Source organism: Poromitra crassiceps (assembly GCF_964638095.1).
Source record: "Poromitra crassiceps genome assembly, chromosome: 23".
Taxonomy (NCBI): Eukaryota; Metazoa; Chordata; class Actinopteri; order Beryciformes; family Melamphaidae; genus Poromitra; species Poromitra crassiceps.
Genome location: NC_139639.1, coordinates 6,859,357 through 6,874,662, shown reverse-complemented (window position 1 = coordinate 6,874,662; position 15,306 = coordinate 6,859,357). Strand labels below are relative to the sequence as shown.

General features: G+C 43.9%; 1 protein-coding gene across 1 annotated transcript in view; it reads left to right on the top strand.

Moving 5' to 3' along the window:
- tnr (tenascin R (restrictin, janusin)) overlaps window positions 1-14,982 on the top strand; it is a gene marked incomplete at both ends in the record, with an annotated part of 53,534 nt that extends 38,552 nt beyond the window's left edge. Inside the window, 9 exons of the mRNA XM_083659769.1 lie at window positions 2,241-2,419; window positions 3,065-3,155; window positions 5,095-5,177; window positions 5,534-5,636; window positions 7,693-7,782; window positions 9,794-9,927; window positions 11,190-11,319; window positions 14,453-14,719; window positions 14,801-14,982. Of these exons, the coding sequence (XP_083515895.1) occupies window positions 2,241-2,419; window positions 3,065-3,155; window positions 5,095-5,177; window positions 5,534-5,636; window positions 7,693-7,782; window positions 9,794-9,927; window positions 11,190-11,319; window positions 14,453-14,719; window positions 14,801-14,982 (1,259 nt within the window). The remainder of the gene's footprint in view (window positions 1-2,240; window positions 2,420-3,064; window positions 3,156-5,094; window positions 5,178-5,533; window positions 5,637-7,692; window positions 7,783-9,793; window positions 9,928-11,189; window positions 11,320-14,452; window positions 14,720-14,800) is intronic.
- Window positions 14,983-15,306: the final 324 nt, after the last annotated feature.

Below are 15,306 nucleotides of genomic sequence, written 5' to 3'. Positions count from 1 at the left end.
TCTCTTATTAATATTTCACATCAGCCCGCTGCAAAGACACCTTATTGGATCAAGACAAATTTGAAGTCACTCAATTATTTATAAGAGAGATTTATCCTTGCTTGGAGACGAGAGAGCAGCAGGTTGAGGAGAAGGAGGAGAACCAGAGGGAGAGGACAGCTGATGGAGGAGAACCAGAGGGAGAGGACAGCTGATGGAGGAGAACCAGAGGGGGAGAGGACAGCTGAAGGAGAAGAACCAGAGGGAGAGGACAGCTGATGGAGGAGAACCAGAGGGAGAGGACAGCTGATGGAGGAGAACCAGAGGGAGAGGACAGCTGAAGGAGGAGAACCAGAGGGAGAGGACAGCTGATGGAGGAGAACCAGAGGGAGAGGACAGCTGATGTGCGAATTGGTCTTCGGCGACTGTCCTCCTCAGGCTGTTTTCTAGGACGAGACCCAAGGGGCCCATTTCTAATCCGTCAGGGACCGAGGTGGACCTGCAATACGTCTCAAACCCGAGTCTGAGACTTATTTAGATCTCATACTGTAGGTTTAAAGAAAGACTACAAGAGCTCGTAGCTCAGTGGGTAGAGTGTCCTTCACATCCCAAGGGATGCTGGCTTTGACTCCCCATGGGGCCAGAGAGGAGTCATGCACTCACAACATGGAAAACATCCATGTTGAAATACGTGTTGTGGCTCAGACTGCTTCAGGTACATGATGCTCCATGTCGGCTTCAACAAGATGATTAATCAAACTGATCCTCATATCATTGTGGACCATTGTGATGTCATTCATGCACAAATCACTGGACAACACCTGAACTCAAATCAACCCTCAATAACTGTCAACCTAAATGAAGGACTTCAAAACTGTTTACAGTTTGCTGATATGCTACTGACGTCGTAATGATGCAAAAGCTGGTTGAAAATCTGTGGAGTGTTCCTTTAAAGTTGGAGATAGTCTCTATCCGACTAACTAACTAACCCTACTGTAACCCAGGGGAAGCATGCATAGCAGAACCAATCCAGAGTGTTTAGGGGCGGCCCTTCACGCAGAAGGGGCGGGGACATGTAGAAGTCGTGTGCTTGTAAACGGATAACTGAATCATAATTTAAAAAAGTTCTCTTGGTGTTTCAAAGTGACTCGCTGTATCTGCAGTGTGTTTCACTACAGAGGATGATGTGGGCAGAGCTATGTCATTTCTGGAAACTCGACAAAGGGAGACGTAGGTTTGTTCAAACAACTATTTGTGACATTTTGTCAAGTCCCGAGACGATTGGTAGGCAGAGATCTCCAGTTGTCTGTGGGAGCAGCAGAGACTATTCAAGTTGCTGCTCTAAGCTTCATCTGTGCTTGGCTTACAGCCGTCATCCTATTCTTAAGGCTGCTTTTAATCAAGTTCAGCGTTGATGTGAAGGTCAAAGCGTCTACACGTCTGTTAGCAGCAAGTTGGCTTTGTTGAAAGAAATGGAAAAAGAACAGGTTACTAAAGCACAGATGAGTTCCAATTATCACTTTTCTTATTTCCTACTATTCCTCCCTGACACTGCTGTCTCTATGAATGACATGACGCCACGGAGCAAACTGAAGTGTTTAGCAAATCCCTCCTGCGCTGAACACTGAGATGTGTTCTCCTCCTCCTCACGTTTCTCTTCACCACACCTCATTGTGATGAGTGTTGCGTTTTAACCCATTGATACCTGATGCAGCATTTGTGTTTGTATCCCTTTAAGACCGCGAACCGCGGTCTTAAAGGGATACACACACAAATGAGGGATATACACACACTGCATCAGGTATCAATGGGTTAACAATAATCAGCATGGAGACAATTAAATCCCGGCTTTATGTTTTGCGCCTCACACACACTGATGAAGTCAATTGTCTTAATATGTCAGCTGCTCTGATACGTCTGACACGTTTGGCTTTTAGAGAAGAGCGTCTGCAGAATAAAGCCTCCATCCAGGGTGGAGAAGCTTCACGTTAACATTCACTTTGAGCCAGCAGCCGTGTAGACACACCCTGACAACACCATCAGTCACACAGTGGTGTAGTAGCACTGTAGGCGCCACCGGCTACACCGCTGACAAGGCTATAGCACACCTGAATGACTACACTAATGCGTTTATAACACTAATGCGCTGTGAAAGTTTAGCCATCAAGACCTGAGAAGGCAATTCTTTGACAATTATTTTTGCTCTGTCTTTTTTCTTTTCTCCGTCTCTCTCTCTCATATTTCTGTCTTCACTCTCACAGTGATCGACGGGCCGACTCGGCTGATTGTGCGCGACGTGTCCGACAACGTGGCGTTTGTGGAGTGGACGCCGCCGAAGGCCAAGATTGACCAGGTGGTGCTGCGCTACGGCCTGGTGGGAGGGGAGGGGCCACGCACCACCTTCCGCCTCCAGCCCACACTCAGCCAGTACTCTCTGCAGGTGAGTGTGTGCGTGTGCGTGTGCGTGTGTGTGTGCGTGTGCGTGTGTGTGTGTGTGTGTGTGTGTGTGTGTGTGCGTGTGTGTGTGTGTGTGTGTGTGTGTGTGTGTGCGTGCGTGTGTGTGCGTGCGTGCGTGCGTGTGTGCTTGTGCGCGCTTGTCATGCTTGTTACACTGTCTGTATAAATGTACCAGCTGCAGATAGAGTCTGTCTGCCTTCTGTGACTGCAGATAAAACAATCAAATCCATACATCAGTCAGATGTTGCTGTGTTGTGTTGTGTTGTGCAGGTTCTGATGTTGTTATGTTGTTGTGTTGTGCAGGTTCTGATGTTGCTGTGTTGTGTTGTGTTGTGCAGGTTCTGATGTTGCTGTGTTGTGTTGTGCAGGTTCTGATGTTGTTATGTTGTGTTGTGTAGGTTCTGATGTTGTTATGTTGTTATGTTGTGCAGGTTCTGATGTTGTTATGTTGTTATGTTGTGCAGGTTCTGATGTTGTTATGTTGTTATGTTGTGCAGGTTCTGATGTTGTTATGTTGTTATGTTGTGCAGGTTCTAATGTTGTTATGTTGTGTTGTGCAGGTTCTGATGTTGTTATGTTGTAATGTTGTGCAGGTTCTGATGTTACTGTGTTGTGTTGTGTTGTGCAGGTTCTGAGGCCCGGCTCGCGCTACGAGGTGTCTGTGAGCGGCGTCAGGAAAGGAAACGAGAGCGGATCCGTTTCCACTGAATTTACTACCGGTGAGGACTGACAGCAAGCACAAGTGGTGGCATGTCCATGCTCCTGTCCATGCTCCTGTGTCTGTCCATCAGCATGAAGCATTCGATGATCGGTCTACCATGTACCGTTCTGTCTCTCCATATTGGATATGGTGGCGAAAATCTGTAAAAGAGAATACATTTTTGGGGGGTACGGTGGCGCAGTGGTAGCGCTGTCGCCTCACAGCTAGAAGGTCCTGGGTTCGATTCCCACTTGGGACGCTGTGAGTGCTGAAGGAGTGCGTGCCCGTCCGCATGTCCTCGAGTGCCCACCACCCGGGTGGGGTCGTCAAAAGGGCCTTTCTGTGTGGAGTTTGCATGTTCTCCCTGTGCCTCCTGGGGGTTTCCTTCATATAGGAACCCCCTTCACCAAAACATGCAATGATCCTTTGGCTCTCCCCAGATTGGCAGAGGGTGGAGCAGCAACCAGGACAAATAAATTAAAATTAGCACTAATGGGGGATAAAAATGGGATAAAAAAATCGGCTGGGAGAGAATTAATTTTTGTTAACACAAAGTTTGTGCAGAAGAATCAGAAACCGATGTCTTCTGGGTGTAATCAACAGATGCACTATAGCAGAATAGCAGCTCGATCAAGAGTAAAAAGGTCAAAATATACTTCAAGCTTCAAGTAAATCTGATTAATGACATATGGGGCATCCAACAGGAAAGATACTGCATGGACAGCGAAGTTGTAAATATACATCTCAATGGAATATCAAATGATTATTAGTGACTTAATTACTGATTATTTGCATGCACAGTAATGTCTGCATTATGTTGTTATGTTTTTTCTGATAGTGTGCAGCAACTGAAGATGAGCTACAGTCATTTATTTCATCTGACATATTATGTCTAACTATTGGTATTAACCAGTGCCCAATTCAGCCTGCCTATTTTTGATGCCTATGCGAAAATTGCATTCTTTCAAATGGCCAGTGGGGGTCGCAGTTTGTGTAGCACTCCCCGGGAACATCCATTCAACTCTATGGGAAACGAGCCAACTTCTCTCTCGGTCTATGTCTTAAATAAACACTTTCCAAATTAGTTTATGGTCTGAAAAAGCAATTTCAAGTCTTTTTCATGCTCTAACGCGTTCCGTTTTCCAAATTATAGCCCCATTTCGAGGAAAATTGACAAGAAACATCGGATAATAAGAACAGTAATACTTCCGACCGGTAGAGGCAGCAATGTGCCGCAAGGCATCAGGTAGCAAGTAATAGTTGAGCAAATTATCAGAAAACAGCGTTACTTTATGATATTTTAATGATGTTAGTAGACACACGTAACTACATTATATAGATACCATACATCTAACGTCCATAACATGACCGACCATTTAACGTTATCTATACAGTTAGATAAAGCCTTAAGCCTTCTCTGTATTCAGACCATTGGATTCAGCCCAGAAACCGGAGTACGTTATAATGTTATAAGTCACGTACAACTAACCAACGCTGGGGGTCCGTATGGAAACAGTGTTACTCGAAATGGTTAAAAGTTAAATCAATTTGGTCATTCAGTTGCGTTTTACTGCAATGTGTAAAGTAAGTAGCGTTAACCGCTACCATTAGCCAAAGTAGCTGACTACCCATAATGCATTACGGCGATAAGAGAGACAGGGCAAATTCGGAAACTCCCCCGGCAGCCGCTAGGGGCAGCCGCCCCCTCTCCTCGTACTTCCGTGTAGCATTAATCCATTCAACCAATCAAACGAAATCAAACAATATCCGGAAGTGAGCTTCATTTTGCTGTGTCAAAGTCAATGAGCTCCGTTGGTCCATTATATATATGTCAATGCCGGTATTAACAGAGTAACACTGACTTCATCTGTGTATAAACTGCTAATGTTGGCCTGTGCACCATTTCTGAGGATTGGTCTCAGTGTCCCCAACATTGTCAGTTTTATCGTTCTTCTCAGAGATTGATGCCCCCAAGAACTTGCGGCTGGTGTCCAAGACCTCCACTGCCCTGGAGCTTGAATGGGACAACAGTGAGGCAGAGGTAAGACCAGGGCCGCTGGAAGTCATTTCAAGCAGGGGGTGCCCTGGCGGGCGCCGCCGTTTTTTTTTTTGGAGGTTATTTGGGCATTTGGATGTTTTTTAGCCATATTTAGAATATCTAATTTTAAATTAACATTAGGATTATACTAAATGTAGCAATTCTTACCATTCTGTAGAATGCTGCCAGCAGAAACAGGCAAATATAACAGGGTAACAACAAGTACTAAAGCAGCTCCGGCGTACAGTATAGCGCTTTATGACAGTAGCTATTATTGTTTCCTTCATCTTGCTGATTACCTGCACGAATGTTAGCTTCAGTTTGCTGTTGTAAATGTTGTCAATGTCATTTTGATGTAGGTGGAGGCCTACCAGGTGGTGTACAGCACTTTAGCAGGAGACCAGTATGATAAAGTCATTGTACAGCGCAACGAGGGGGTCACCACTAAGACAACCCTCACAGGTACTGTAAGGGAGGAGGGATGTTTTGTTTTCATTCATTCATTCATTCATCCATTCATTCACATGCAGATGCTTTTAGGGGTCTAAGCACTATAACACAAGGCTATTTTTAGTTTCTAAATGTTTAAAATGGTAATATGTCATGCACCATTTCACCTGCATTTGCAGGACTTTCACTGAATATATTCTGTCTTTGATATGTAGAATCTTTCTAAAACAATAAATCAAGCTTATATTCTTACTGTCAAATAATTTGGACCCCACTGTTTGCTTGCGGCTATTTTCTTTTCTTAATTATTCATAAGTAACATGTGGAGAGGTCTCTTACTCAGGGCGACTCCTTTATTGCCTGATGTGTTTAGTAGTATCATCACACAGTGTGTAGTGAAGACTGATGTGTTTAGTAGTATCATCACAGTGTGTAGTGAAGACTGATGTGTGTAGTGAAGACTGTGGGCAGTGCGTCTGTGTTGACATAACAGGATCATCTCCAGAGCTAACACCTGGCTGACAGGCTACTGATGGTATCTGTAGAAACGAGTGTTTTCCTGCGGCCATATTGAGAGGCTGTCAGAAAGGTGGGGTCAGCTGGGAGCGTTTTCTCAAAGACCACCTCACTGCAAAGAGCATCGAGAAGAGAAGGAAAGGTCCTGATGTTATTCTATGAAGCCACAGCAATCGATGCTCTCACCTCGTCCACTCTCACTCCCTCTCTGTCACTCTTCCTTTCTCTCTCACTCTCTAGCTGGGTTTCCATCCAAATGTATCGTAACTTTTAATCGAATTTTCAGAAAGTCGGCAAAAGAAAATGCGAAACAATGCGCGTTTCCATCCACTGCTATTTTGCGAATTATAGAGCTGTCAATCACCTGGTGTTTGAGGCTGTCTGAGCTGCTGATCAGCTGCTTGACCCGATAGCCAATAGAGCTCTGTTAAACACATCTAACGTTATTCATTTAAAGTTTCTTGATGATCTACAAGTAGACAAAGGTACCATAACGCCATTTCTGGATTACCAGGTGCGACTCGGCAAGCATAACGTTATCCACGGAGCAGATAGTAAGTGAAGACAATTTCATTCAAGTCTAGAAGTGAGTCGCCTTAAAGGTAATATCCCAGTCTTCTTCTGTTTACCACGGCGGGTATTGTGCTGCACGTACCATTATTTACCGTGTGTAGCCCTATTGTGTGGAGGCTACACACAGCATGTCATGTTTTGCAAGCAGTGATCAAGGCAAACTGTGGTTTTTGAATGGAGAAACGGAATATCGCTTAATCTGTTTCCACCGCACGTTTCGCATTTTCCTTTTATCGATACACCCGACTTTTCCGCCTCCCTCAAGCGTGAAAACTTTTTTCCGATATTTGGAGGTTTTTGCGAATTAGGCAGCGTTTCCACTCAATTTTTTTTGCGCAAATTGAAATTTCGCATCAAACAGGTGGATGGAAACCCGACCAGTGTCACTCTTCTTTTCTCTCTCACTCTCACTGCTCACTCCTTCTCTCTCACTCTTCTTTTCTCTCTCACTCTCACTGCTCACTCCTCTGTCACTCTTCTTTTCTCTCTCACTCTCACTGCTCACTCTCACTGCTCACTCTCACTGCTCACTCCCTCTCTGTCACTCTTATTTTCTCTCTCACTCTCACTGCTCGTCTCTCTTTGTCGCTGTCTCGCTCGTCCCGGTTGTCTGTCTCGATATCAGTAGCTTGAGAAGCCCAATGTTGTCATATTGATTTGAAATGGTTCAATTATAATTATTCTGCTGGAGGGAGAGTTGGCGAGGATCTGCAGAAATCATACTGATGTACATGTTATTGGCCTAGACCTCATCGCTAATGTAGAATTAATTAGGCTGTTATGAAAAATCCCATCTAGTGTGTGTGTGTGTGTGTGTGTGTGTGTGTGTGTGAGAGAGAAAGAGAGTGTGTATGAGGCCTGTCTATGTAAGATGGTGTTCTTCTTATATTCTGACTTAAATCAGTGATCTCTCTCTCTGTCTCTGTCTCTGTCTCTCTCTCTCTCTCTCTCTCTGTCTCTCTGTCTCTGTCTCTCTCAGACCTGCTGCCAGGCACAGAGTATGGCATTGGCATTTCCGCCATGAAAGGTGTTAACCACAGTACACCGGCAACAATGAACGCCAGAACAGGTAAGAGAAAACCAGTGATGGACACTAGAGATGTAACGGTATGAAAATTTCACATCACGATTATCATGACCAAAATTATCACGGTTATTGTATTATCACGGTATTCATAAAAAAAATATTAAAATGTTCAAAAAGTACTGAGAGACTCACCGAAATAATTTTTATATTTATAGTTTTATATTGAAAACGCAGACCCAAATAGTATTGATACACTCACTGAAATCATTTCTCCAAGGCTGCATGTTTTCATCTGGGAGACTGTTGCCAACTTTGGTTGATGATGGACAGTATTTACCATGTTTTTCAAAGCACTGTAATCACGGTACCACGGTTTTAATGATAATGAAAATTTGAAACGGTACAGTTATCGTAAGGAATTTTATCACTCAAACCGGTTATCGTTACATCCCTAATAGACACATACACATACATGTAAGCCACATTGAGCGAAACACAGCAACGCTATGCTGTAAACATCACAACAGTCCAATTTTCCACTTTGGTATTGTAATTGGCAGTGCTTAGTGCTGTGGGTCAGTGTTCCCCTTTCCAACCATTAAAAGCTGTTTGAGTGAAATTCAGCCAATCAGATGTTGGCAGGACTTGTGCTATTTGACTCAATTCTATGGTTGTTTTATATTGCTGGCTTGGGTCAAATTTCCCATTAGGGCATTTTAAAGCTGTGATAATGCAACACAGTCTGCTAATGGGTCTGTTCAGTAAGCGATTTGAAATTTGTATTGTGGTTTGAGTTTTGTGTCTGATGCACACACAAAATATCTCATATAACAAATAAAGAAGTAAATAAATAAAAACCGTGACTCCGTTTAACCTTCTGCTGAAATGTTGTTATTGCTCGGAAGGGCTTTAAATCTTTCGAGCAGCACATCCTTTCCCCCACAGATGCAGTGATTTCAATGGCTGGAGGTATTTTACACTTTGCTAAAGTACCAGCACGTTCTGTGTGCTTTTTCTCTGCGTCTGTAAAAAAGCACTTACTCAATCCATTCTTTCACAAATAGTTTCAAATAATGACCAAAAAAAAGCTCTTTAATGTCAGGTAAACAACGTGTTACTAGTGTGTGCAGTTGAAAGCTGAAAACAGCATGTCCATTAACAGCGGATCCAGTTCAGGTCCATTTGTTTTTTTGCCCAGAACACATGTTGAGCAGAGAGAAGCAGAAACAGTGTTGAAGGCTGTGGGAAAGAATGCAGAAGATGAGATTAAATATATATACTTTAATGATCCCATGGGGGAGTTGGGTCATTGCTGCAGGAAAGAATAGGTCACAGATAAGAATACAGTAAGCCTATACAGAATGGTACTCTGATCAGTTTACAGTATGAAACTGATCAGAATACAGTATATACTGTAGCATCTTAAAGTTAATACATATTAACTTGATATATATATAACATAGTAAATATTAAATATACTATAGCATAGCATGTACTATAGCTCCTTTGGAAATTAGCTCCTTGGAAGTCGAAATCTAAATTCTAATCAGTTTTGGTCATGCCTTCTCTGTACGCCCATGTTGGCATATTTACATGGGAAACAGTCCAAAAACCACATTTTTGTTCAGACCAGAACAAACTCAACAACAACAACACAAATACACACTGGAAATCAAGCAATCAGCATACAACAAGAATACCAATACCAATCCAAAAAGTTCAAGTTTATTGTCATATACCGGCAACAATGCAAACATCTGTCACCTGCATGAAAATCTTATACTCATCGCTCGTTTCAACTTCACTGTAAAAACGGAGTATTAAAAGGTTAAAAGAGGTATAAAGATAAAAACATACTTAGAAGTAAGTAAAAAACAAGAACCGCAATTGCACAGCAATTCACACACGACAGAGAGTCTACACAAACATTTCACCTTGTTGGTGAAAATGTTTGGCTGTCCAAACTACAGTAACCATAATGCATAATACAGGTTGCTGCAGGCTCACTTTTACTCCTGGTGTTTGAGCTGAGATAACCTGTCCACTGTTTTAGGTCTGGATGTGCCGTTGGATCTGACTGTGACGGCTTCTACAGACAAAACCATCACTCTGGTGTGGGGTGTGGTTCAGGGCCCCATCGACCACTACAAAGTCACCTACACCTCCTCCTCCGGCCTCACTTCTGAGGTGAGGCAATGGGTATGAATGGTTGATTAATAGATAATGGGTACCATTACAAGCACACGTGCATAAATACATATATAAATACATCTATAAATACATCTACAAATACATGTATAAATGGTCAGGCACGTACAGTATATAGATTACTGCAGGAATGAGTCTGGAAGTAGCACTTTGGTTCATCAGGGGAAAAGTGAATGAGGTTTTAGAATGGGGATTTCAGTTAAATACATGACATTAGGTCTGAGGTTAACAAAGGTTTATGGGAGCGGTAATTTGTGTTTAGCAGAATATTCTTCACAAACGTGGACCAATTCATTGTTTGACTTTTTTGTACGCGATTTTCAGAAAAAGTTTCAAAAGTCAGAACAGTGATGCTCGTTTATGAAGATTATCCTGCTAAACACAAATGTATTTATATAGCATGTCTCAGAGGACCTGACAGAGAATGTGTCTAACTAGACACAATCTCAGTGGCCTTGTGGTTTGAGTGTCCGCCCTGAGACTGGGAGGTTGTGAGTTCGATCCCCGGCCGAGTCATACCAAAGACTATAAAAAAAATTGGACCCATTTGCCTCCCTGCTTGGCACTCAGCATCAAAGGGTTGGAATTGGGGGTTAAGATCACCAAATGATTCCCGAGCGCGGCACTGCTGCCGCTCCCCGCTCCCCCAGGGGACGGGTTAAATGCGGAGAACAAATTTCGCACACTCAGGTGTGTGACAATCAGTGGGACTTTAACTTTTAACACAACAAAATTGAACAAATTTATATAGGACAAGCATACCGAAAAACAGAGTTAGGCTAGGGCAGATTTTAGCAAGATAAACAATCTAGCTATTCTACAGCCTAACCTACCCAGTAACCCCAGCCTTACTCTCTAAATGTACACAAGGAAACACCAGAGAAAAACCTTAGTAGGAAAACTTGGAAGAAACCTTGAGCGGACCGAGGCAATGAAACCAGCACCACTAACACCTTCTCCCTGTCCCAGCTGACGGTGCCTAAGGATGTAACCAGCACCACTAACACCTTCTCCCTGTCCCAGCTGACGGTGCCTAAGGATGTAACCAGCACCACTAACACCTTCTCCCTGTCCCAGCTGACGGTGCCTAAAGATGTAACCAGCACCACTAACACCTTCTCCCTGTCCCAGCTGACGGTGCCTAAGGATGTAACCAGCACCACTAACAACCTTCTCCCTGTCCCAGCTGACGGTGCCTAAGGATGTAACCAGCACCACTAACAACCTTCTCCCTGTCCCAGCTGACGGTGCCTAAGGATGTAACCAGCACCACCCTGACGGACCTTGAACCCGGGACGGAGTACACCATCACTGTAGCAGCGAGGAGAGGGAGGCAGCAGAGCACCGCAGCCACCATAGATGCCTTCACAGGTAGAGTGAGGGAAGAGCGAGATCAGAATGTATCTGGACATAGTGGCGTGTTGAAGCAACACATCTTTGGAATTTTAATCGTTTAATATTTTTGGTATTTAATTAATAGTTAATAGTTAATTGTGTGTCACTAATTCTTCTTGCATATAAGTTGTTGTTTTGGTATGTTGACTTCTTGAGGAACACTTAGCTTATGGTTAGTGGTACTTATGGTAAGTGGTGGTACTTAATTTAGGGATGCTTACCTTGTTGACAAACCGTAGTGTCATGGCAGACTGCATACAGTACTTTCAGACTGACGTTTTAAACAAATAGCCACTGCAACTTATGAGCAGTAATAATGAGGCATCCATAAACGCATTATTAGCATTCAATCAAAAAAAATTCAGCCAAGGAGCAAATGATGATTAATTAATGAATGAATTAATAATGAATTAATGGCATTGGTGATGGGCATATTCTTCTACTTCTCTTGCTACCTTGTCTTTTCCTCTGCACCAGTTGGCCGCTCTTTTCTTCAGAGTATCACGAGCAGTGCCACAGCATCCGTTTAACGCACGCAGTTATCAGACCGGACTCAAATCAACCTGAAATCTGTTCACATGAAAACATGAAAGATCGGCTTGTTCGGCTTTGCTGCACAAACCCAGGAGCACATTTAAAAACAGCCGTGTGTGTGTGTGTGTGTGTGTGTGTGTGTAATGAACCTGGATGTTAAGTATAATGAAATGCAGTGCGGTGGCAGGAAAGGTGAGTAAAACTGAAAGAAAATGGAGGACCACAGAGACTTTGAAGAAGCAATTAGCGTCGGTAAATTATTCATGTCAGCTAATGAGCTCGCAACGCTACAAGTCTTCTCTAATTGCACACCCCCCCTTTTTTGCATCTAAATGAATGCGTGTTTTTCTTGCTTCTAATTCCTCATTCTACACCCACCTTCTCTCTCTCTCTCGCTCTTTCTGTCACTCTCGCCCACTCTCTCTCTCTCTCTCTGCCTGGCTGTCCCCTCGACTATTTCAATCACCAACCCAGTTATTTTTCCTCACAACTCACGTCTATCGATCTGTCCAACTTTCTGTCTGTTTCGCCTCTCATCTGTCCCACATAGAATGAACGATGCTGCCGCTTATGTTTTCAGAAAGGTTGACGTGATTTGCAGCAGCACAACGGATGGAGGCAAACTGATGGCCATGTGCTTACCTGCTGTAAAAACGTCTCATTGTTTTCTTCCCAGTTTCTCCACATCATCTCCATCTCTTCTTCGTCTTCTTCCCTGTGAACATCGTGGCAGTTGTCACCGCTACAGCTGCCATCATCATCATCATCATCATCATCATCATACTGATCATCACAGTCACCCTTTCCTCTCGTCTTTGGTTCCTTTAGTAGCATCACTTTGTAAACATCTAGAGGAGAAGAAGAAGAGAGAGAAAATGATAGAATCACAGACCAAGAGAATCGAAGGAGAAACAATTAATCAGCTGTCATCTTCTCGTTCACTATTCACTCGGCCATGTTTGGCAGCATCTGTCTGCCTGCACTCAGGTGAACTCATCATAAGGAAGAGAGCTGGGATGATCTGCTCACTCTGAGCCACCGTGCACTAGAGCTGGCCCGAGTGGCGTGCTGATGTTGGAGACTCGGTTGATGGTCTCGGTCTCGTTTCGGACTCGCTTTCCCTCAGTCTTAAGTCCGTCATGGACAAGCCGGACTCTTGGATTTTATTTCAAGACCAGTCGAGACCACACAACTGCAGTGACATCATTACCTGCCTGTGTATTGTCTGATTTATTTATTTTCATTTTATTTGTACTGTGATTGGGTGTAAAAACCCCCCTTCAATTGCAGCCAATAACTGTGCAGTTTGAAAGTGTTACCGCTGAAACCACTCCCCTCATGTTTCAGATCAAAGGATTGCCTTCTGCCTAAATAATGATTTATTTTGCAGAGCAATGGTGTAAAGATTAAGCCATCATTAGAGTCAGGATCTTGAAAATGGTCTTGCATTGGTCTGGTCTCGGTCTCAAAACACGCCCCCCCCCCCTCGGTCTCGGTCTTGCCCCCGCCCCCTCCCCCCCATGTCATAGGCAGTGTGACATCATCAGTGACAGTGATGTAATCAGTGATGCGAAGTTGAGCAATTGTGCGCTGCGCATGCTGATAGTGCAGGCGAGGCCACGCAGCAGCCGAGCTGTGGCTGCTTCCGGCGAGCCCGCACAGTGGGCGACCTACGGTTTAGCTTTTAGGGTGTACTGTAGATTTGATCACTATTTTGTGTTATATCATATTGTGTGTTTTTTTCTTTCTTTTTTTTGCCTCTAGAACCTTTCAGCGTTTTTTTATTTTGTTTGGTCAGGGTGCAGTCGTTGTTCTTCTCTGCAGATGAATACTTCAAAACTAATACTTTCCTAAAGTACAATCTGTTATTTTATCGATTCAACCTAAATCTGACATCTACAGTACCACATTGGCACTATAATATAACAATATTATTAGTGGATAACAGTTGTATCTTTCACCTTCTTGATTCCGTTCACCACTCTCTGTTTCTGACTCTGTTTCTGACTTGCGTCCAATAGTTTCTTGTTGAGACACTTGGAGTAGCAGATGGGTGGGATTTGCCAAATAGGATAAAACAATGAACAATGAGTACAAGAACGCCTACACAGTCACAGCAAAGTATTTGGAATGGAACAGAATCTGAATGGGTCTGATGTAGCAAGTAAACCCACCTACAGGTATCTGGTACTCCCAAGCAGGCAAGACTTGTATTTGTCTAACACGAAAGGATAGACAATCATTCATTTAGTAGTATGCATTAATTTACATATGACATATATTCATTCATTCATTCATTACAATCGCATCTTCATCCTCGAATGATCTCATTACTTTCTCCCCCTTGTGAGCGATGAAGTCATTACATCCTCATGACTGTGGTCTGCAATGGCACTAAGATTTCACCCAGGGTGAATTAACTCTATTCTAAACCATCTAGTGTGTCACTATCCATCACTGCATGAGCCGTCACAATGACAGCAGCTACATGTCCTTTCTGGCCGCCCTTTTACCTTCCCTTGAAACTCCACCATGGTGACCTTTGAACCCCCCCCCCCCCCCCCTGTTCCCGCAGGGATCAGGCCCGTGACCCACCTCTACCTGTCGGAGGTGACCTCGGACGCCGTGGCGGTGGCGTGGAGCGCGCCGGCCCCGCCCGCCGACCTCTTCATCCTGAGCTACAGCTCTGCAGACGGCACGGACACCTCCAAGGTCACGCTGGACGGCATCAAGACCAGGTCGCTGGTCCAGGGTCTGCTGCCATCCACTCAGTACACCATCAGTCTGATCACCATACAGGGAGACGCCACCTCTGAGCCCGTTACAGCTTCCCTCACTACAGGTGAGCCTGTTACAGCTTCCCTCACTACAGGTGAGCCTGTTACAGCTTCCCTCACTACAGGTGAGCCTGTTCCTGTTACAGCTTCCCTCACTACAGGTGAGCTGTTACAGCTTCCCTCACTACAGGTGAGCCTGTTACAGCTTCCCTCACTACAGGTGAGCCTGTTACAGCTTCCCTCACTACAGGTGAGCCTGTTACAGCTTCCCTCACTACAGGTGAGCCTGTTACAGCTTCCCTCACTACAGGTGAGTGGCCTGGCCTGATCGGTGAGAGGGTGAATGTCACACAGATAGAGGGTTGTGTTACAGATCATACCAATGTTTGAATATCATCTTCAGAAAAGGTTATTCATTCTCGATTCGCACCACAATATAGTGATGTATTGATTCGTACTATATCTACACATGGGCGACCACATGTACAGTGTAAGATGTACAGTGTAAGTGCGCTATAACAGCTTTGGTTAAACTTTGTGTTAGGCCAGGGGTCCCAAACTTAGAATGAACAGTCTAACTGTTTGAATAGAGGGCAATATGTATTGACAAATGTGTTATTTTAGCATTTTAATTTGCACAGAACTATAAAAT